This window comes from Sebastes umbrosus, chromosome 5 (assembly GCF_015220745.1).
Source record: "Sebastes umbrosus isolate fSebUmb1 chromosome 5, fSebUmb1.pri, whole genome shotgun sequence".
Classification (NCBI taxonomy): Eukaryota; Metazoa; Chordata; class Actinopteri; order Perciformes; family Sebastidae; genus Sebastes; species Sebastes umbrosus.
Window position 1 is genome coordinate 1,462,754 of NC_051273.1, and position 13,228 is coordinate 1,475,981.

General features: G+C 41.8%; 2 protein-coding genes across 4 annotated transcripts in view; one reads left to right on the forward strand and one right to left on the reverse strand.

The window, feature by feature from the left end:
* LOC119488135 (cyclin-dependent kinase-like 5) overlaps nucleotides 1–5,412 on the reverse strand; it is a 64,887-nt gene extending 59,475 nt beyond the window's left edge. Inside the window, exons 1-2 of the mRNA XM_037769466.1 lie at nucleotides 5,275–5,412; nucleotides 2,706–2,859 (exon numbers count right to left, since the gene is read on the reverse strand). The gene's annotated coding sequence lies outside the window, so the exon portion shown is untranslated. The remainder of the gene's footprint in view (nucleotides 1–2,705; nucleotides 2,860–5,274) is intronic.
* LOC119488136 (sex comb on midleg-like protein 2) lies at nucleotides 820–13,228 on the forward strand. Of its 3 annotated transcripts, none has more exons than XM_037769473.1 (15): nucleotides 820–1,039; nucleotides 2,678–2,866; nucleotides 3,409–3,483; nucleotides 4,375–4,445; nucleotides 5,294–5,528; nucleotides 6,041–6,129; nucleotides 6,232–6,475; nucleotides 7,264–7,529; nucleotides 7,725–7,818; nucleotides 7,908–8,111; nucleotides 8,214–8,375; nucleotides 8,465–8,593; nucleotides 9,753–9,971; nucleotides 10,062–10,210; nucleotides 12,055–13,228. In XM_037769473.1, exons 2-15 carry the CDS (start codon nucleotides 2,845–2,847, stop codon nucleotides 12,178–12,180), a joined length of 2,085 nt encoding a protein of 694 aa, XP_037625401.1. In that variant the 5' UTR covers nucleotides 820–1,039; nucleotides 2,678–2,844; the 3' UTR covers nucleotides 12,181–13,228. The 3 variants fall into 3 exon arrangements, with proteins under 3 accessions (XP_037625401.1, XP_037625399.1, XP_037625400.1); XM_037769471.1 differs by having other exon boundaries at nucleotides 824–1,039; nucleotides 9,750–9,971; XM_037769472.1 differs by having other exon boundaries at nucleotides 825–1,039; nucleotides 9,750–9,971; nucleotides 10,065–10,210.

Below are 13,228 nucleotides of genomic sequence, written 5' to 3' on the forward strand. Positions count from 1 at the left end.
CACTCATCATTTCTGCTATTTGCGCACCGCACTCCTCTCTCTCTTTCTCTCATCCTCTTCCTCCTGCTCTGCACCAGTAGACCGTCAGCGCGCCGCGCACCCCCGCCCCTCCCTGCTTGATGGTATGATCCTTGTCTGTCATCACCTGATTGGTCGCACGGACGTCATTAACACAACATTCACTCAGAGTCATGGTACGTGTCCACAGGGGCGTTTTTTTTATCGCAAGGGGACGCGACGCTTCCCAACATTGGATGCTTGGTAAGCGTGCCGCTAGGCGGTGACACGATAGATGATTGACTAATACTGGGCGGTGACGTTTTCCCGGCTTTATTTCAAATACTTCCGGTTGCACCTGATTGGACAAACGCTTTCCCTTGTGGGCTGTCCTCTCCCGGATTTCAAATCAGACCAACATGGAGGCTCGTTTGGAAACTTTCTTTTATTTCACGAAAAAAGTTCGCCGAAATGTGTTTCTGAAAACATTTGAGGCGAGAAATAATCCATGAAGTTGCTGAATCTGTCTTTATTTTGGATCGAAAACGTTTATTTTAAAAGATTCTCGGGAGTTTCAAAAGGCGGGGAGTTGCGTCGGACGCCCTTGATTTGCATAAAGTAGACTAGACCTCAACTTTATGCAAATGAGGAGCGGTTGTCGTGACGCTCCGTTTCTCGTATCGCGACGCCACGCTACCAGAATGCATTGCTGCACGGCTGCTTACATAGACAATGAATGGGGAGCGTGGAAAGCACGGATCCTGTGGACACGTACCATCAGTGCACGGCGAGCCTGTGGATTGTCCTATCATTCTGCCTTGAATTAATTAAAGAAAAAAAAAAAAAAAACGGCTTTCGGACGGGAGCCGGCTCTTATCGTTCACTGAAAAGAGCCGATTCAAAGAGCCGGCTCTTTAAACCGGCTCGTTCTGGACAGCCCCGTCTCCAGCATTCACTACATTCGTGTAACAGAATAAAGATGGCAGCTGCTGCTCAGAGAGAGGAGTGTGAGGATCCTTCACTCGGATAAAACACGGCTCCAGTAAGTTCTTTCTTCAGATTAAATGATATATAGTTCCGGGAGAACGTGTGATGAAGCTTCTGGACCCGGGTTAATGTGTATTTATCCTCATTAATAGAGAATAAAGAGAGTTAACGCTAAAGGTTAGCCAGGTATTAGCCAGCATCTAGCTAACCAAACAGTCCAGTTGTCAACATTGGGCGCAGACTATCACCTGGAATCTGTTACTGTTACTGTTACTGTTACACACTGCAGAGCAGAGATGGAGTATTCAGAGTAATAACTGCTTTATTGTGGTTATAGAGGAAGTTATTATACCTGTCTGGGTGTTTAGATAGCTAATCTAAGTTAACATTAGAAGCAGGTTATAGCAGGTTATGTGTAGCTTCACTATTATGATGTCACTTCACTTTGTTTTCTTCATTTTTACTTTAGTGAAAGTAGCAGTACTACAGTATAAATAATACTATGTTACAGGTAATTACAAGTAAAAGTCCTGCATTCAAAGTATTATCATCAAAATATAATTAAAGTACCAAAAGTAAAAGTAATCAGTATGCAGAATGACCCATTTCAGAATAATATATATATATATATATGTAATAACATATATATATATGTAATAACATACATATATATATATAATAACATACATATATATATATATGTAATAACATATATATGTTATTACACACATATATATATATATGTATGTATGTATGTATGTATGTATGTATGTATGTATGTATGTATGTATATATATATATATATATATACATACATACATACGTATGTATATATATATATATATACACACACACATGTATATATGTATATATACACATATATATATATATATATATATACATATATATACATATATATATATATATATATACATATATATACATATATATATATATATACATATATATACACATATATATATGTACTGGATTATAATTATTGGTTCATCACTTTAATGTTGCAACCTGGTAAAACGTGGAGCTAATTTTATACTTTAAATACTATTGGGTAGCTTAATATATATTTATAATATAGTGTAAATAATACTATGTTACAAGTAAAAGTCCTGTATTCAAAGTATTATCATCAAAATATAATTAAAGTACCAAAAGTAAAAGTACTCATTATACAGAATGACCCATTTCAGAATAATATATATGATATAACTGGATTATAATTATTGGTTCAGGTCATTTTATACTTTATATACTGCTGGGTAGCTTAATATATATGATATAATAATATTATATGTATAACACTATAATAATACATCATAATTTATTAGTTTTAGATTTAGATATATATTTTGTATTCATATTTTGAATCTACAAAGTAACTAACTAAAGTTGTCAAATAAATGTAGTGGAGTAGAAGTATAAAATGGAAATACTCAAGTACAAGTAGCTGAAAATTGTACTTAAAGCCCCCCTCCAGTGTATTTGAGCATTTTTATGATATTTAATATTTATTTAAGTCATTTCAAGTGTCTTTTATTTGTCATTTGTCAATTCCAGGACATTGTAGGACGGCTGTTTTTGTTTACTTCTTACCTAACTAACTCATTGTGAGGCTAATGACGTTGTAATTTTGACAATTTCATATTAAATATTTTAACCTTTTTATATTTTTTAGATCAGGACTACACTGGCAAGAAGCATACCTGGTCGCCATTGGTCGTCATCATTGAAGTGTCGCCATCGTAGAAGTGTCGCCATTGGTCGCCATCGTAGAAGTGTCACCATTGGTCTTCGTCACCATTGGTCGCCATCGTAGAAGTGTCACCATTGGTCTTCGTCACCATGGGAAAAACTCCACTAAAAGGCAAGCAGACGTCATTTTACTATGCTTGATAAAGACCGCATTCATGATTTTGAAGGTTTGTTTTTCTTTCGGAGCGCTCTGATCAAGCACAATAAGTGAGAACACCTGTGTGGGTATACAGTGGGACTGTATGGGACTTCATAATATGGTCACATACAGCTTCATTTGTGTCATTATGATTGTGAGTCGCTGAAAACATCATGAGATATTTCTTTGTGTCATCGGCTGTGGTGACTGAAGGCTTCAGTACATTCACTCCCTCAGAAATCCATATTCATCACCAGTTTTCAGACTATTATTTCTGAGTCGTGTTAAAGTACGCAAATGAGAGAAGTTATTACAAGGTAATTATCATTTTTCACATGTGAAAAATGTTCGAAATAGGGGCTTTACCTGTAGGACATTACAAGATGTTTGAGGGAAGAGGGAAGATAAATCCATTAAAGCTGTATTTTACTTTTATTGTTAAGATTTGTTAAATCAACTTTCGTATTTTTATACATTTTCTAAAAGTTTTTTTATTTTTTTTTAACCATTTTCAGATCAGAAAGATGGCAAAAAAGAGAAGCCAGGGAGAATGCTTCCACTAACAGGTACAACTCCTGCAACAACTAAAGGTGAACTTATTTTTTTATATTTTGTGATGCTGTTTTCTCTGAATTGTGATTTTATTTATTCCCTTAGATTACTTTAGTTGAGCACAAGAACAGCTGTGTTAAGTGTTATTATCAGAAGTCATTTTACACTGTTATATTAACTCTTTAAAATCACATGATGCCGTTGGTGTATTCTACATACTACTAGATTTTCAGTCTTTCTGAAAAGCTCAAACACGACACGGATGCATGCATTTTCCGTCTGTATTGTGAGCTATGAGAGAATCTATTCTCTATCTAGCGGAGGATAGTGGACCAGAGATCAGCTTGGAAAGGGACGGGAGCTGTTGCTCACCATATATTTAATAGTATAACCTCAAAATTCAGGTTATAGTTAGCAGGTTTCGCGCAAGCATTTACTGGATTTTATGTCATTTTTCATAAGCAAAACTACACTTTTAAAGTCCATATTGACATGTTATCAAAGCTGAGATTGAAATTGGGTTTTCTTTTTCGAAATAAATCTTAATTTCCATTATTTACGAGAAAAAGAATTGTTGAAGTAGTTTTCCTTTCTGTATTTATTCACTTGGAATACGCTTCAACAAAACTTTAATATTGTTAATACCACTGAGACAATTGCAAGGTTTAATCGTATTGATTGTAACTGTCATTGCTTTTATTTTTCTCCCTTTGTTTTCATTGATATAGCCATGCATTCTCCTTTTATTGCTATTTGATTTGAGTTGTGTCTGTATTTTTTGTATGTACCTCGGCGCCATTGAAAATGAGGGTTCTCCCTCAATGTGTTTTCTGAGGTTTTTTAATAAAAGAAAGAATATATTTAATATTTTGCATTAAACAGAAATCATGCAGTGAAAACGTTAACATTCTGTTGTGATTTTTGTTTAGATGCTTTCAGCTGGGAAGAATATCTAAAGGAATCGTCTGCTATGCCGGCTCCACCAGGATGTTTCCGTCAGGTATGTCCTCCTGGAGGATTTCTGAGGTGTTCAATATTTACAAGGGGGGTCACATGAAGATAGACCTATTCTTATTAGACTTTGAGTGCATCTGAAGTAATTGGGTTAGAATTTACAGAACTGTAGTCTTGGATAAGATTATAGTGTCTACTATCTATTTTATCTTTTAAATGTCTGCTTTTTAAACCCACATTCACAGTCCAAACCGAATCGGTTGTTTTGTCAGCACTGATGACAACAGTTAGCAAATCAGAGGAGATTTAAGTTGATATTAAAAGTTGTGCTTTTAAGTCTGCACAGTAAGTAGGGCTGCAACTAACGATTATTTTCATTGTTGATTATTTTCTCCATTAATCGATTAGTTGTTCTATAAAATATCAGAAAATGGTGAAAAATGTCGATCAGTGTTTCCTCAAATGTCTTGTTTTGTCCAAAGATATTTAGCTTATTGTCACAGAGGAGGAAAGAAACCAGAAAATATTCACATTTAAGCTCACACTGATTAATCAATTATCAAAGTAGTTGCTGATTAATTTAATAGTTGACGACTAATTGATTAATCGTTGCAACTCTACCTGTAAGTATTGACGTTACCGGGGCAACCATGCTTCTGTGAATTACTGCCAGTAGTTGAACTGGTTTTGTTCGTCTATATTTATGACTTTGAGTGCGACACACTGCCTGATTGAAAGTAGAACACTACTTTTATTTCCTGTACAGACAGTTAGCAAAACATTTTACCAAACACTTATACATATAATAAACAGTTAGATGACATCATCTAACCCTGGCTGGTTTTGTGTGCAGTGCTTACAGTATCAGTACTTACATGTTCCTGACATCTGCAGGCCAGAGTCCCGCCCTCCAACGACTTCAAGGTGGGGATGAAGCTCGAAGCCCACGACCCGCGCAACTCCACCTCCGTGTGCATCGCCACCGTGATGGGTTTAACTGGGGTTCGTCTGCGTCTCCGTCTGGATGGAAGTGACAACAGCAATGATTTCTGGAGACTGGTGGACTCCTTGGACATCCAGCCAATCGGCACCTGTGAGAAGAACGGAGACATGCTGCAGCCACCGCTGGGTAAGAGATCAGGGGAGGTCGGATGGAAGCACGTTGTCTTTGCACTTGTCTGCTGAACTGCCGTGGCTGAGTTATGAAACCTGTGCAACAAGAAAAGAAGAAATGGTAGACTGATAAAGTTGAACTGAAAATAATTGTTATGCTGTGTTCACACCAAGCGTGAAGTGAACTTTTTGCATGGCACAATTACTGTACATACAAAGACAATGCAAAGAGGCGAATAGACGTGAATACACTCATTTGCATATTTGTGAAAGTTGAAATATTTAAACTCTTTGCATTCAAGGATAGATCCCATTCACATGATGGGTATCGAATGAAGTACTCTGTTGGTGTAGGTTTAACTTCAGACCCCGTCGGTGATCTATGATCAGTTTTGACCGGCACTGCTTCCAGTCCCTAAAGTCCTGATCGTAGCACCCTTACACGAAACCACACGCTGTGTTAATAACTCTGAATTTCCGTGTTCTGAATTCACTTTTGTTTTAATGTTATTAAATGTTCTCCCCCAGGATTTCGGATGAATGCCTCCTCGTGGCCCATGTTTCTGTTGAGAACGTTAAATGGAGCCGAGATGGCGCCAGCAACGGCCTTTAAAAAGGTACGTAATGCTTCATTATACAAACACAGTACGGCACTATGTTATTGGCAGCCTATGCCTTTAAACAGCTGTTGTAATGTGGATGTTTTCACTCATTCTCAGGAACCTCCGAGGCCCCCCCAGAACAACCTGAAGCCAGGCATGAAGCTGGAGGCCGTGGACAAGAAGAACCCGTACCTCATCTGCCCCGCCACCATCGGAGAGGTGAAGGGCGACGAGGTCTTTATCATGTTCGACGGGTGGCGGGGCGCCTTCGATTACTGGTGCAAGTACGACTCCCGGGACGTCTTCCCCGTGGGCTGGTGCTCACTCACAAAGCACAGCCTGCAGCCACCAGGAAACAGTGGTAAGAGTCGTCCTCTAGGTGGCAGCGCCGGTCTGCACGTTGTACACTGAGATCTGATGAGGCAGATGCTGTTGTTTTGTAGTCTGGAAACTGCAGCCACAGTTAGAATAATACAAACACTGTTATCATTAATCATCTGGTGTTGTTTCTTAATCTGGCAGAGCAAAATATACACAGTCTAATTTTTAGCAGGTGCTGCACACACAGTAAAAGAGAGCATGCGTTCTGCCTCTTGATCCAATAACAGCATATTAACACGTCTCCCAGAGGAGGTCCGAATGGAAACGTTTCTGAATTTGAAGGGGCATGATGAACTAGGGCTGTCACGGTGAAGGTGTTTCCTCTGAGGGGACAAATATGCTGCTTTATGCAAATGTATGTAAATATTTATTATTAGAAATCAGTTAACAACACAAAACAATAACAGATATTGTCCAGAAACCCTCACAGGTACTGCATTTAGCATAAAAGATATGCTCAAATCATAACATGGCAAACTACAGCCCAGCAGGCAACAACTGTATGTGCTTATTTAAAAAATTAGCACAAGTTTGGAGCTTTATTTAACCTCCTTGACAAGCTAATATGACATGGTTGGTACCTATCAGTTTCTAGTTTCATATGATGCCAGTATCTTCACTCCAGCTCTAAAGCTGAGCCCGCTACAACCTCAGAAAGATCGATTAGCGGCCATGCCTGACGGCGGCTCAATTTTGAACTCTGTATGAGCTTCTAGTTTTTTGATATCAACTCCCTCCATACTAATTGCGTTGTTGTTGTTATTCCAGTTTCGCTGCCAAAGAGCGTGCCGATCCTCCCGGCGTCGCCCTCCAAGCCCAGCAGGCGGTCCATGCAGTCCCCCTACAGACTCCCCAACCCTCTGCCCGCTCTGCCCGTCAGGAAGGGGGTGAGAGGCCGTCGGCCCAAGAGCGAGACCCTCGCTCTGCTCAAAGCTGTGGCGGAAGCAGCCGCCGCCCAGAACGGAACTGAACCGGAAAACACGGAGCTCGTACCGCGGTCCTACAAGAAGAGAGGCCCCAAGCCTGGAAGCAAGGTAAGGCCCAAACCAAGGCCTATTGAAGGAGGCTGGGACACAGGTCTTTGGGTATATGTAACTGGAGCTGCAGTCGTGTGTTGTGATTGGCTCAATTTTGGCGAGTGCAGACCAGATTTGACATGTTTTGTACCCCAAAGATATGACACATTGATGACGTGTGATTTCTCTTCTTTCCACCCTCCTTGACTTCAGAGGAAGTCCAAGATCCTTCAAAGCCCAGCACAGCTGCCCAGCATCCAGGTTCCACAAGAAAGCCCCGCCAGCCTCAACTCTGTGGTTTCAACAGGTAAGGATTGTTTATTAGCTTTTGAGTTAAAGCTATCACTAGAATATCTTCTCATCTGCTCACTTGTTTGTTTCTGGTGTTTGTTCCAGTGTGTGTGTACGTGAATAAGCACGGGAACTGCGGCCTCCACCTGGACAGGAAGCAGATGCAGCATCTGCCAGACCACTTTGGCCCGGGGCCGGTGAACGCTGTGCTCCAGCAGGTGGTCCAGTCCTGTATAGACTGTGCGTACCAGCCTAAAGTCCTGCTCAGTGCTCTGCAGACTCACTCAGGAGGAGGAGAGGTTGTCAGAGGTAGAAACACACACACAGACCGTCGTTATTGGACGTATCTCACTTCTAGATTAATAACTGAATAATGAGCTGAGCTCACAATCATGTTGTGGTTCCTCCCAGTGAGAACAGATGGTGGTGTCCGTGTGGTCAAACTTCCGTCGGCCTCCAGTGCTTCCTTCGTGCTGCGGTTCTTGGAGACGATGTGTCGCCACCTGCAGTGTGACAACCTGTTCAGCAGCCAGCCGTTCAGCCACTACCCTGCTTACGACAGGACCAAGTCAGGTAAACAATCACTGCACTGCTCTGTCCGGATCAGAGTTCTTAAACAAGGAGATTTATAGTTACAGCTCATCTTTTTTTTGGTGTTTCAGTGAAAGAAGAGGCGTTGGACGCTCCGTCTCTGGCTCGGGGGAGTAAACGGAGTCTCTCCGGCGTCTCGCCGCCGTATGCTGCCCCTCTGTCACCTAAACATTTACGCACAGAAGCTCACCCTTCAGAAGGTTTGAGAATGTTTTTATACTTGTAATACTCAAGGGTATATTAGGGCTGTCAATCAATTCAAATAGTTAATCACGATTAATCACACATTTTTATGTGGGATATTTGTCAAGTATTTAATCCTCTTATCAACATGGGAGTGGACGAATATGCTGCTTTATGCATATGTATGTATATATTTGTATTGTAAATCAATTAACAACACAAAACAATCACAGATATTGATCCAGAAACCGTCACAGGTACTGCATTTAGCATAAAACAATATGCTCCAATCATAACATGTCAAACTGCAGCCCAACAGGCAACAACAGCTGTCAGTGTGTCAGTGTGCTGACTTGACTATGACTTGCCCCAAACTGCATGTGATTATCATAAAGTGGGCATGTCTGTAAAGGGGAGACTCGTGGGTACCCATAGAACCCATTTACATTCACTGATCTGGAGGTCAGAGGTCAAGGGACCCCTTTGAAAATGGACATGACCGTTTTTCATCAACAAAATGTAGTATAAGTTTGGAGCGTTATTTAACCTCCTTCTTTACAAGCTAGTATGACATGGCTGGTACCGATGGATTCATCAGGTTTTATAGTTTCATATGATACCAAAAACTGAGTCTGAAAAACTGATGAGTTAGCCTAGCAGCTAGCAGACTTTAGTTAGTTTGTTATTTTTGTTTACTCATAGCTCTTCTACTTGGTTTAGTGTTAAGTCACTGCATCTCCCGACAGAACAACACCACGGTTGAATTTCAGCCCACATGCACGTTTTTTCAGCCCAACATTGTTAAAACACAGCAGCTAATATTGGTAGCGAGAGCAACAAGGTAGTGCCGTCTCTCAGCTCCACCCTCGGTGACACACAGCGATCAGAGGAGAGAAACTAGTGCGACAGTAAATGACAACAAAATGCAGTAAAGACTGAGCTGAATTGAAACCAAACTCCAGATGACGTCACTGCATCGATGCAGAATTGTTCACGTCTGCATTGCGATGCATCTTAGAATAGAGACATGTCCAGACCTCTAGAATAGAGACATGTCCAGACCTCTAGTAATAAGTATTGGTATTGACTACTAACTTTCTAGTATTGTGACATCCTTACACGTATATACTGTACGTTGTCTTAAAGAAAGAATGAATGCGTTTGTGTCTCCAGCAGAGACGCTGCCTCATGAAGAGAACAGCCTAATAAAGGAGCAGCGCTACATGGACTCAGCCTCCAACTCCATGACCCCTCGACCCCAGATGGTGCGCAGTTCCTCAGAGTACCACTCCCACGCCAGCAGCCGCTACCGCGCCAGCAACGCCGTGGCCATGCGCCGCCTCTCCGCTAACCCCGCAGAGCTCAGCTCCACGCAGCCTCTCAGACGAGTAGAAGGTAGTGTATGGTCACAATCTGTGGAGGTCCAGTAGATGGATGTGAATGCTCTCTAGATGCTCATTGAGTCTTCTTCTTCTTCTTTGGTAGCAGCCAGCTCCACCACAGGTCCTGAAGCGCTGGCGTCCGAGCTGCCCAGTAAAAACCCCTCCTCCTGGTCCATCGAAGAGGTGATGCAGTTTGTGAGGGACGCCGACCCCACGGCGTTAGCGCCACATGCTGAACTATTCAGAAAACATGTAAGTTTACTTTTACTTTTTAAAAAGCACCGTGAGTGCTTTAGACTGATGCCGAGTTCACACTACACAACTTTAGCCTCGATTTCAGACTCGCCAACAGTTTTTGGAGCTTCCCGACAAAAGCCTCAGGTCGCCGATGCATCGCAGACGCATTCCACATATCTAGCAGGCTAAATCACGACACTTCTGGCGTGTTTGTAGTCGAAAATGTAGTCAAGCCGGTCATCGCTCTCGTCTCCATGGTCAAATGGGCCGACGCTACAACTGTAGAGCACCCATATCCTGACCTTTATGTTAAATGCATTCAGCTGACGGGAGAGCTAGAGACCACCTTGGAAAAGTTAGACGAAGTATTTACTTTACTTTGACTTCATTGTTAAATTAAATTAAACATACAGTCAGCAAAACACTCCGCACTGTTACAAAACATACAACAACAGACGTACAATTGTGCAAATGGGCAGGAAACAGCAGCAGCAAGTGCAGTCATTTTGCATTCAGTACCTGTATGGCATGGGGAATAAAAGACCTCTTATATATGTTCCTGAATTGACGGCCAGACGGGAGCAGCTCAAACTCAGAGTTTAGTGGGTGCGAAGCGTCTAAAGATATCTGTCTGGCCTTCCCGAGTACCGCTCTATCAAATATGTCGCCCTGCAATCTTAACAATTTTGGAAAGCTTGTTTTTGTTCTTCCCCCTCAAGTTGCCGTACTAAGCAGTCGTATTAAACTGTAAAATGCTTTCAACCAGGCCCCTGGATGCCATCTCAAGTATGTGCTGACTTACACCAAAGCTCCTCAGCTTCCTATTACTGTTTTTAATCAGGAAGCTGAGGAAGTAGACACGTGGGACTACGTCCGCTTCTCAAAATAAAGGTGTTAACAAAGGGAACTGTCTATACAAAATACATCTATGGAAATAAGATTGATTGGATTATATTCACCAGAAGTATAGTAGAAAAATAATATAGAAATGAATAATGGTTATTTTTTAAACATTTTAACTTGAATTAATGATTGTTGTAGGCCTAGAGTGATTCTTACATTCTCCAGTCACAAAAAGCCTATATTAGGGATGCACCGATACCGATGGGCCGATAGATAGCCCAGGTATCAGTATCGGGACTGAGAAAGTGGGATTGGTGCATCCCTATCCTTTACACTGAATAATAAAATAAGTTTTAACATTTCAGTAAACTAAACTGTGTGTCATAGCGTACGTATGGCGACGGCCCGTCACTTATCCTCTAATTTTGCCGATCCTCAATAGTGTTGGCTCCAAATCCCCCCAAAAATAGAGAAAAGTGCGTGGACAGATTGGTTTGCTTTCTGCGGCGAAAAATTAGCAAAAAATAATTGAAAGACATTTCCAGAACAAACATACTGGAAGCTCCTGCTGAAAAGAGCTTCTAGCCAAATCTCCTCAAGACGATTCTTCAATGTCCCGCCTCTCGTTGGCCCCTGGGTCCTCACTGCATTAGACTCAATAGGCTGTGTTACCGCCATTATAAGGCTCAAATACATTTTGCGGCTCCAGACAGAATTTATTTTTTGGCCACAAATGGCTCTTTTGATAGTAAAGGTTGCTGACCCCGGGTCTAGTGTTAAAAAAGTTAACAAAAATCACAATAAATCATAAAATCACAATACTCCCAAGTATCATGATAGTATGGAATCAGGAGATAGGTGAATCATCACAGCCGTAACATATAGATGGTAATCTGCAGGAGAAATGATGCACAACACCAACAATGTGGTTATAATAATCATGAATTTGACCCGGACAGACGTGATCACTATCAGCTGTTTCCACCCGTACTGAGTCCCGTTGTTTGTTTCTACAGGAGATCGATGGAAAAGCTCTGATGCTGCTACGGAGCGACATGATCATGAAGTACATGGGTCTGAAACTGGGTCCAGCACTGAAGCTGTGCCACCACATAGAGCGGCTGAAACAAGGCAAACTGTAAGAGGAGCCGGCCGGACCCCCCCCCCCCCTCCCCCCACCCACCCACCCACCCTTACCCCCCGTGAGCAATAAGCCCTGCAGGAGCCAGCGTCTGGACTCATGGGGCACGCAGGGGCTGCATGTGAACTCTCTCGACTCCACCTCGACGGACTGAACAGGTGTTACGACTTCATCCCGACTTCCAGAGTGGAGGAAACGAAGTGTGCCGTGCGTTTGCTGACACATTACCTCATCCCCCTCCATCAGTGAGCGAAAAAAAAGCTGTCGATTGACTTTTTTGAAATCCCAAAGGAAAAGAATCCCGGCAGTGTTTACATTGCAAAGCACATGTGCACACGTGGACATGTTTTTTTTTTTAACGGAGATCTTTTGATCCTGGTTTTGGATCCCCAAAGATGGAGAATGTTTCTTCTTATATAATGTTTTTATTCTTGTTAAATTTAATAAGGACTCCGTCAGATGTTCTTCCCCCTATGAGGATTTGGATGCTCTCTCTCTCTCTCTCTCTCTCGCTCTCTCTCTCTCTCGCTCTCTCTCTCTCTCTCTCTCTCTCGTCTGTGCTGTCGTATTCTCACTCTTCACACGTATGCCTCAAAGTATGGAAATATCCGCCTGCCCGAAAGAATGCTAATAACGTCATTCCATTTCGTTCACACAACGCCAGACAAGACGTTTTCATTTGCTTAACATTGTCAGAATCATGTTTTTATTCTAACCTCACATTTTCTAAGAGTGTCCTGCAGGATCATCATCTGCTGTGTGGCATGATTGTGTCTTACGGTGCGTTCACACCAGAGCGAAGCGAATATTTCAACTACCGTGAATAACACAAAGTTTCCCGTGTTCGCGTCGCATCATCCACGTATTGGCAGGAGTTGAAATATTTCAACTCAAGCGAGAAATTGGCGTGACGCTGTGTCGTAAAAGCCTATCAGCGTTGAGATTCTCCTCCTGTCGTCACTGACGATGGAGGAAATAAATCTTGTATGTGTCTGTGGTCACCCAGAGCTACGATAGTCCATCATATCTGTACAGAGACCGGACCAAAC

Bases quoted from the DNA above. Each gene is read 5' to 3' on its own strand.
- LOC119488136 (XM_037769471.1), top strand. From the start codon at position 2,845: ATGGGAAAAACTCCACTAAAAG. The intron at 6,130-6,231 runs GTACGTAATGCT...ACTCATTCTCAG, and splicing joins CAGCAACGGCCTTTAAAAAG to GAACCTCCGAGGCCCCCCCA. The intron at 7,819-7,907 runs GTAAGGATTGTT...TGTTTGTTCCAG, and splicing joins CAACTCTGTGGTTTCAACAG to TGTGTGTGTACGTGAATAAG.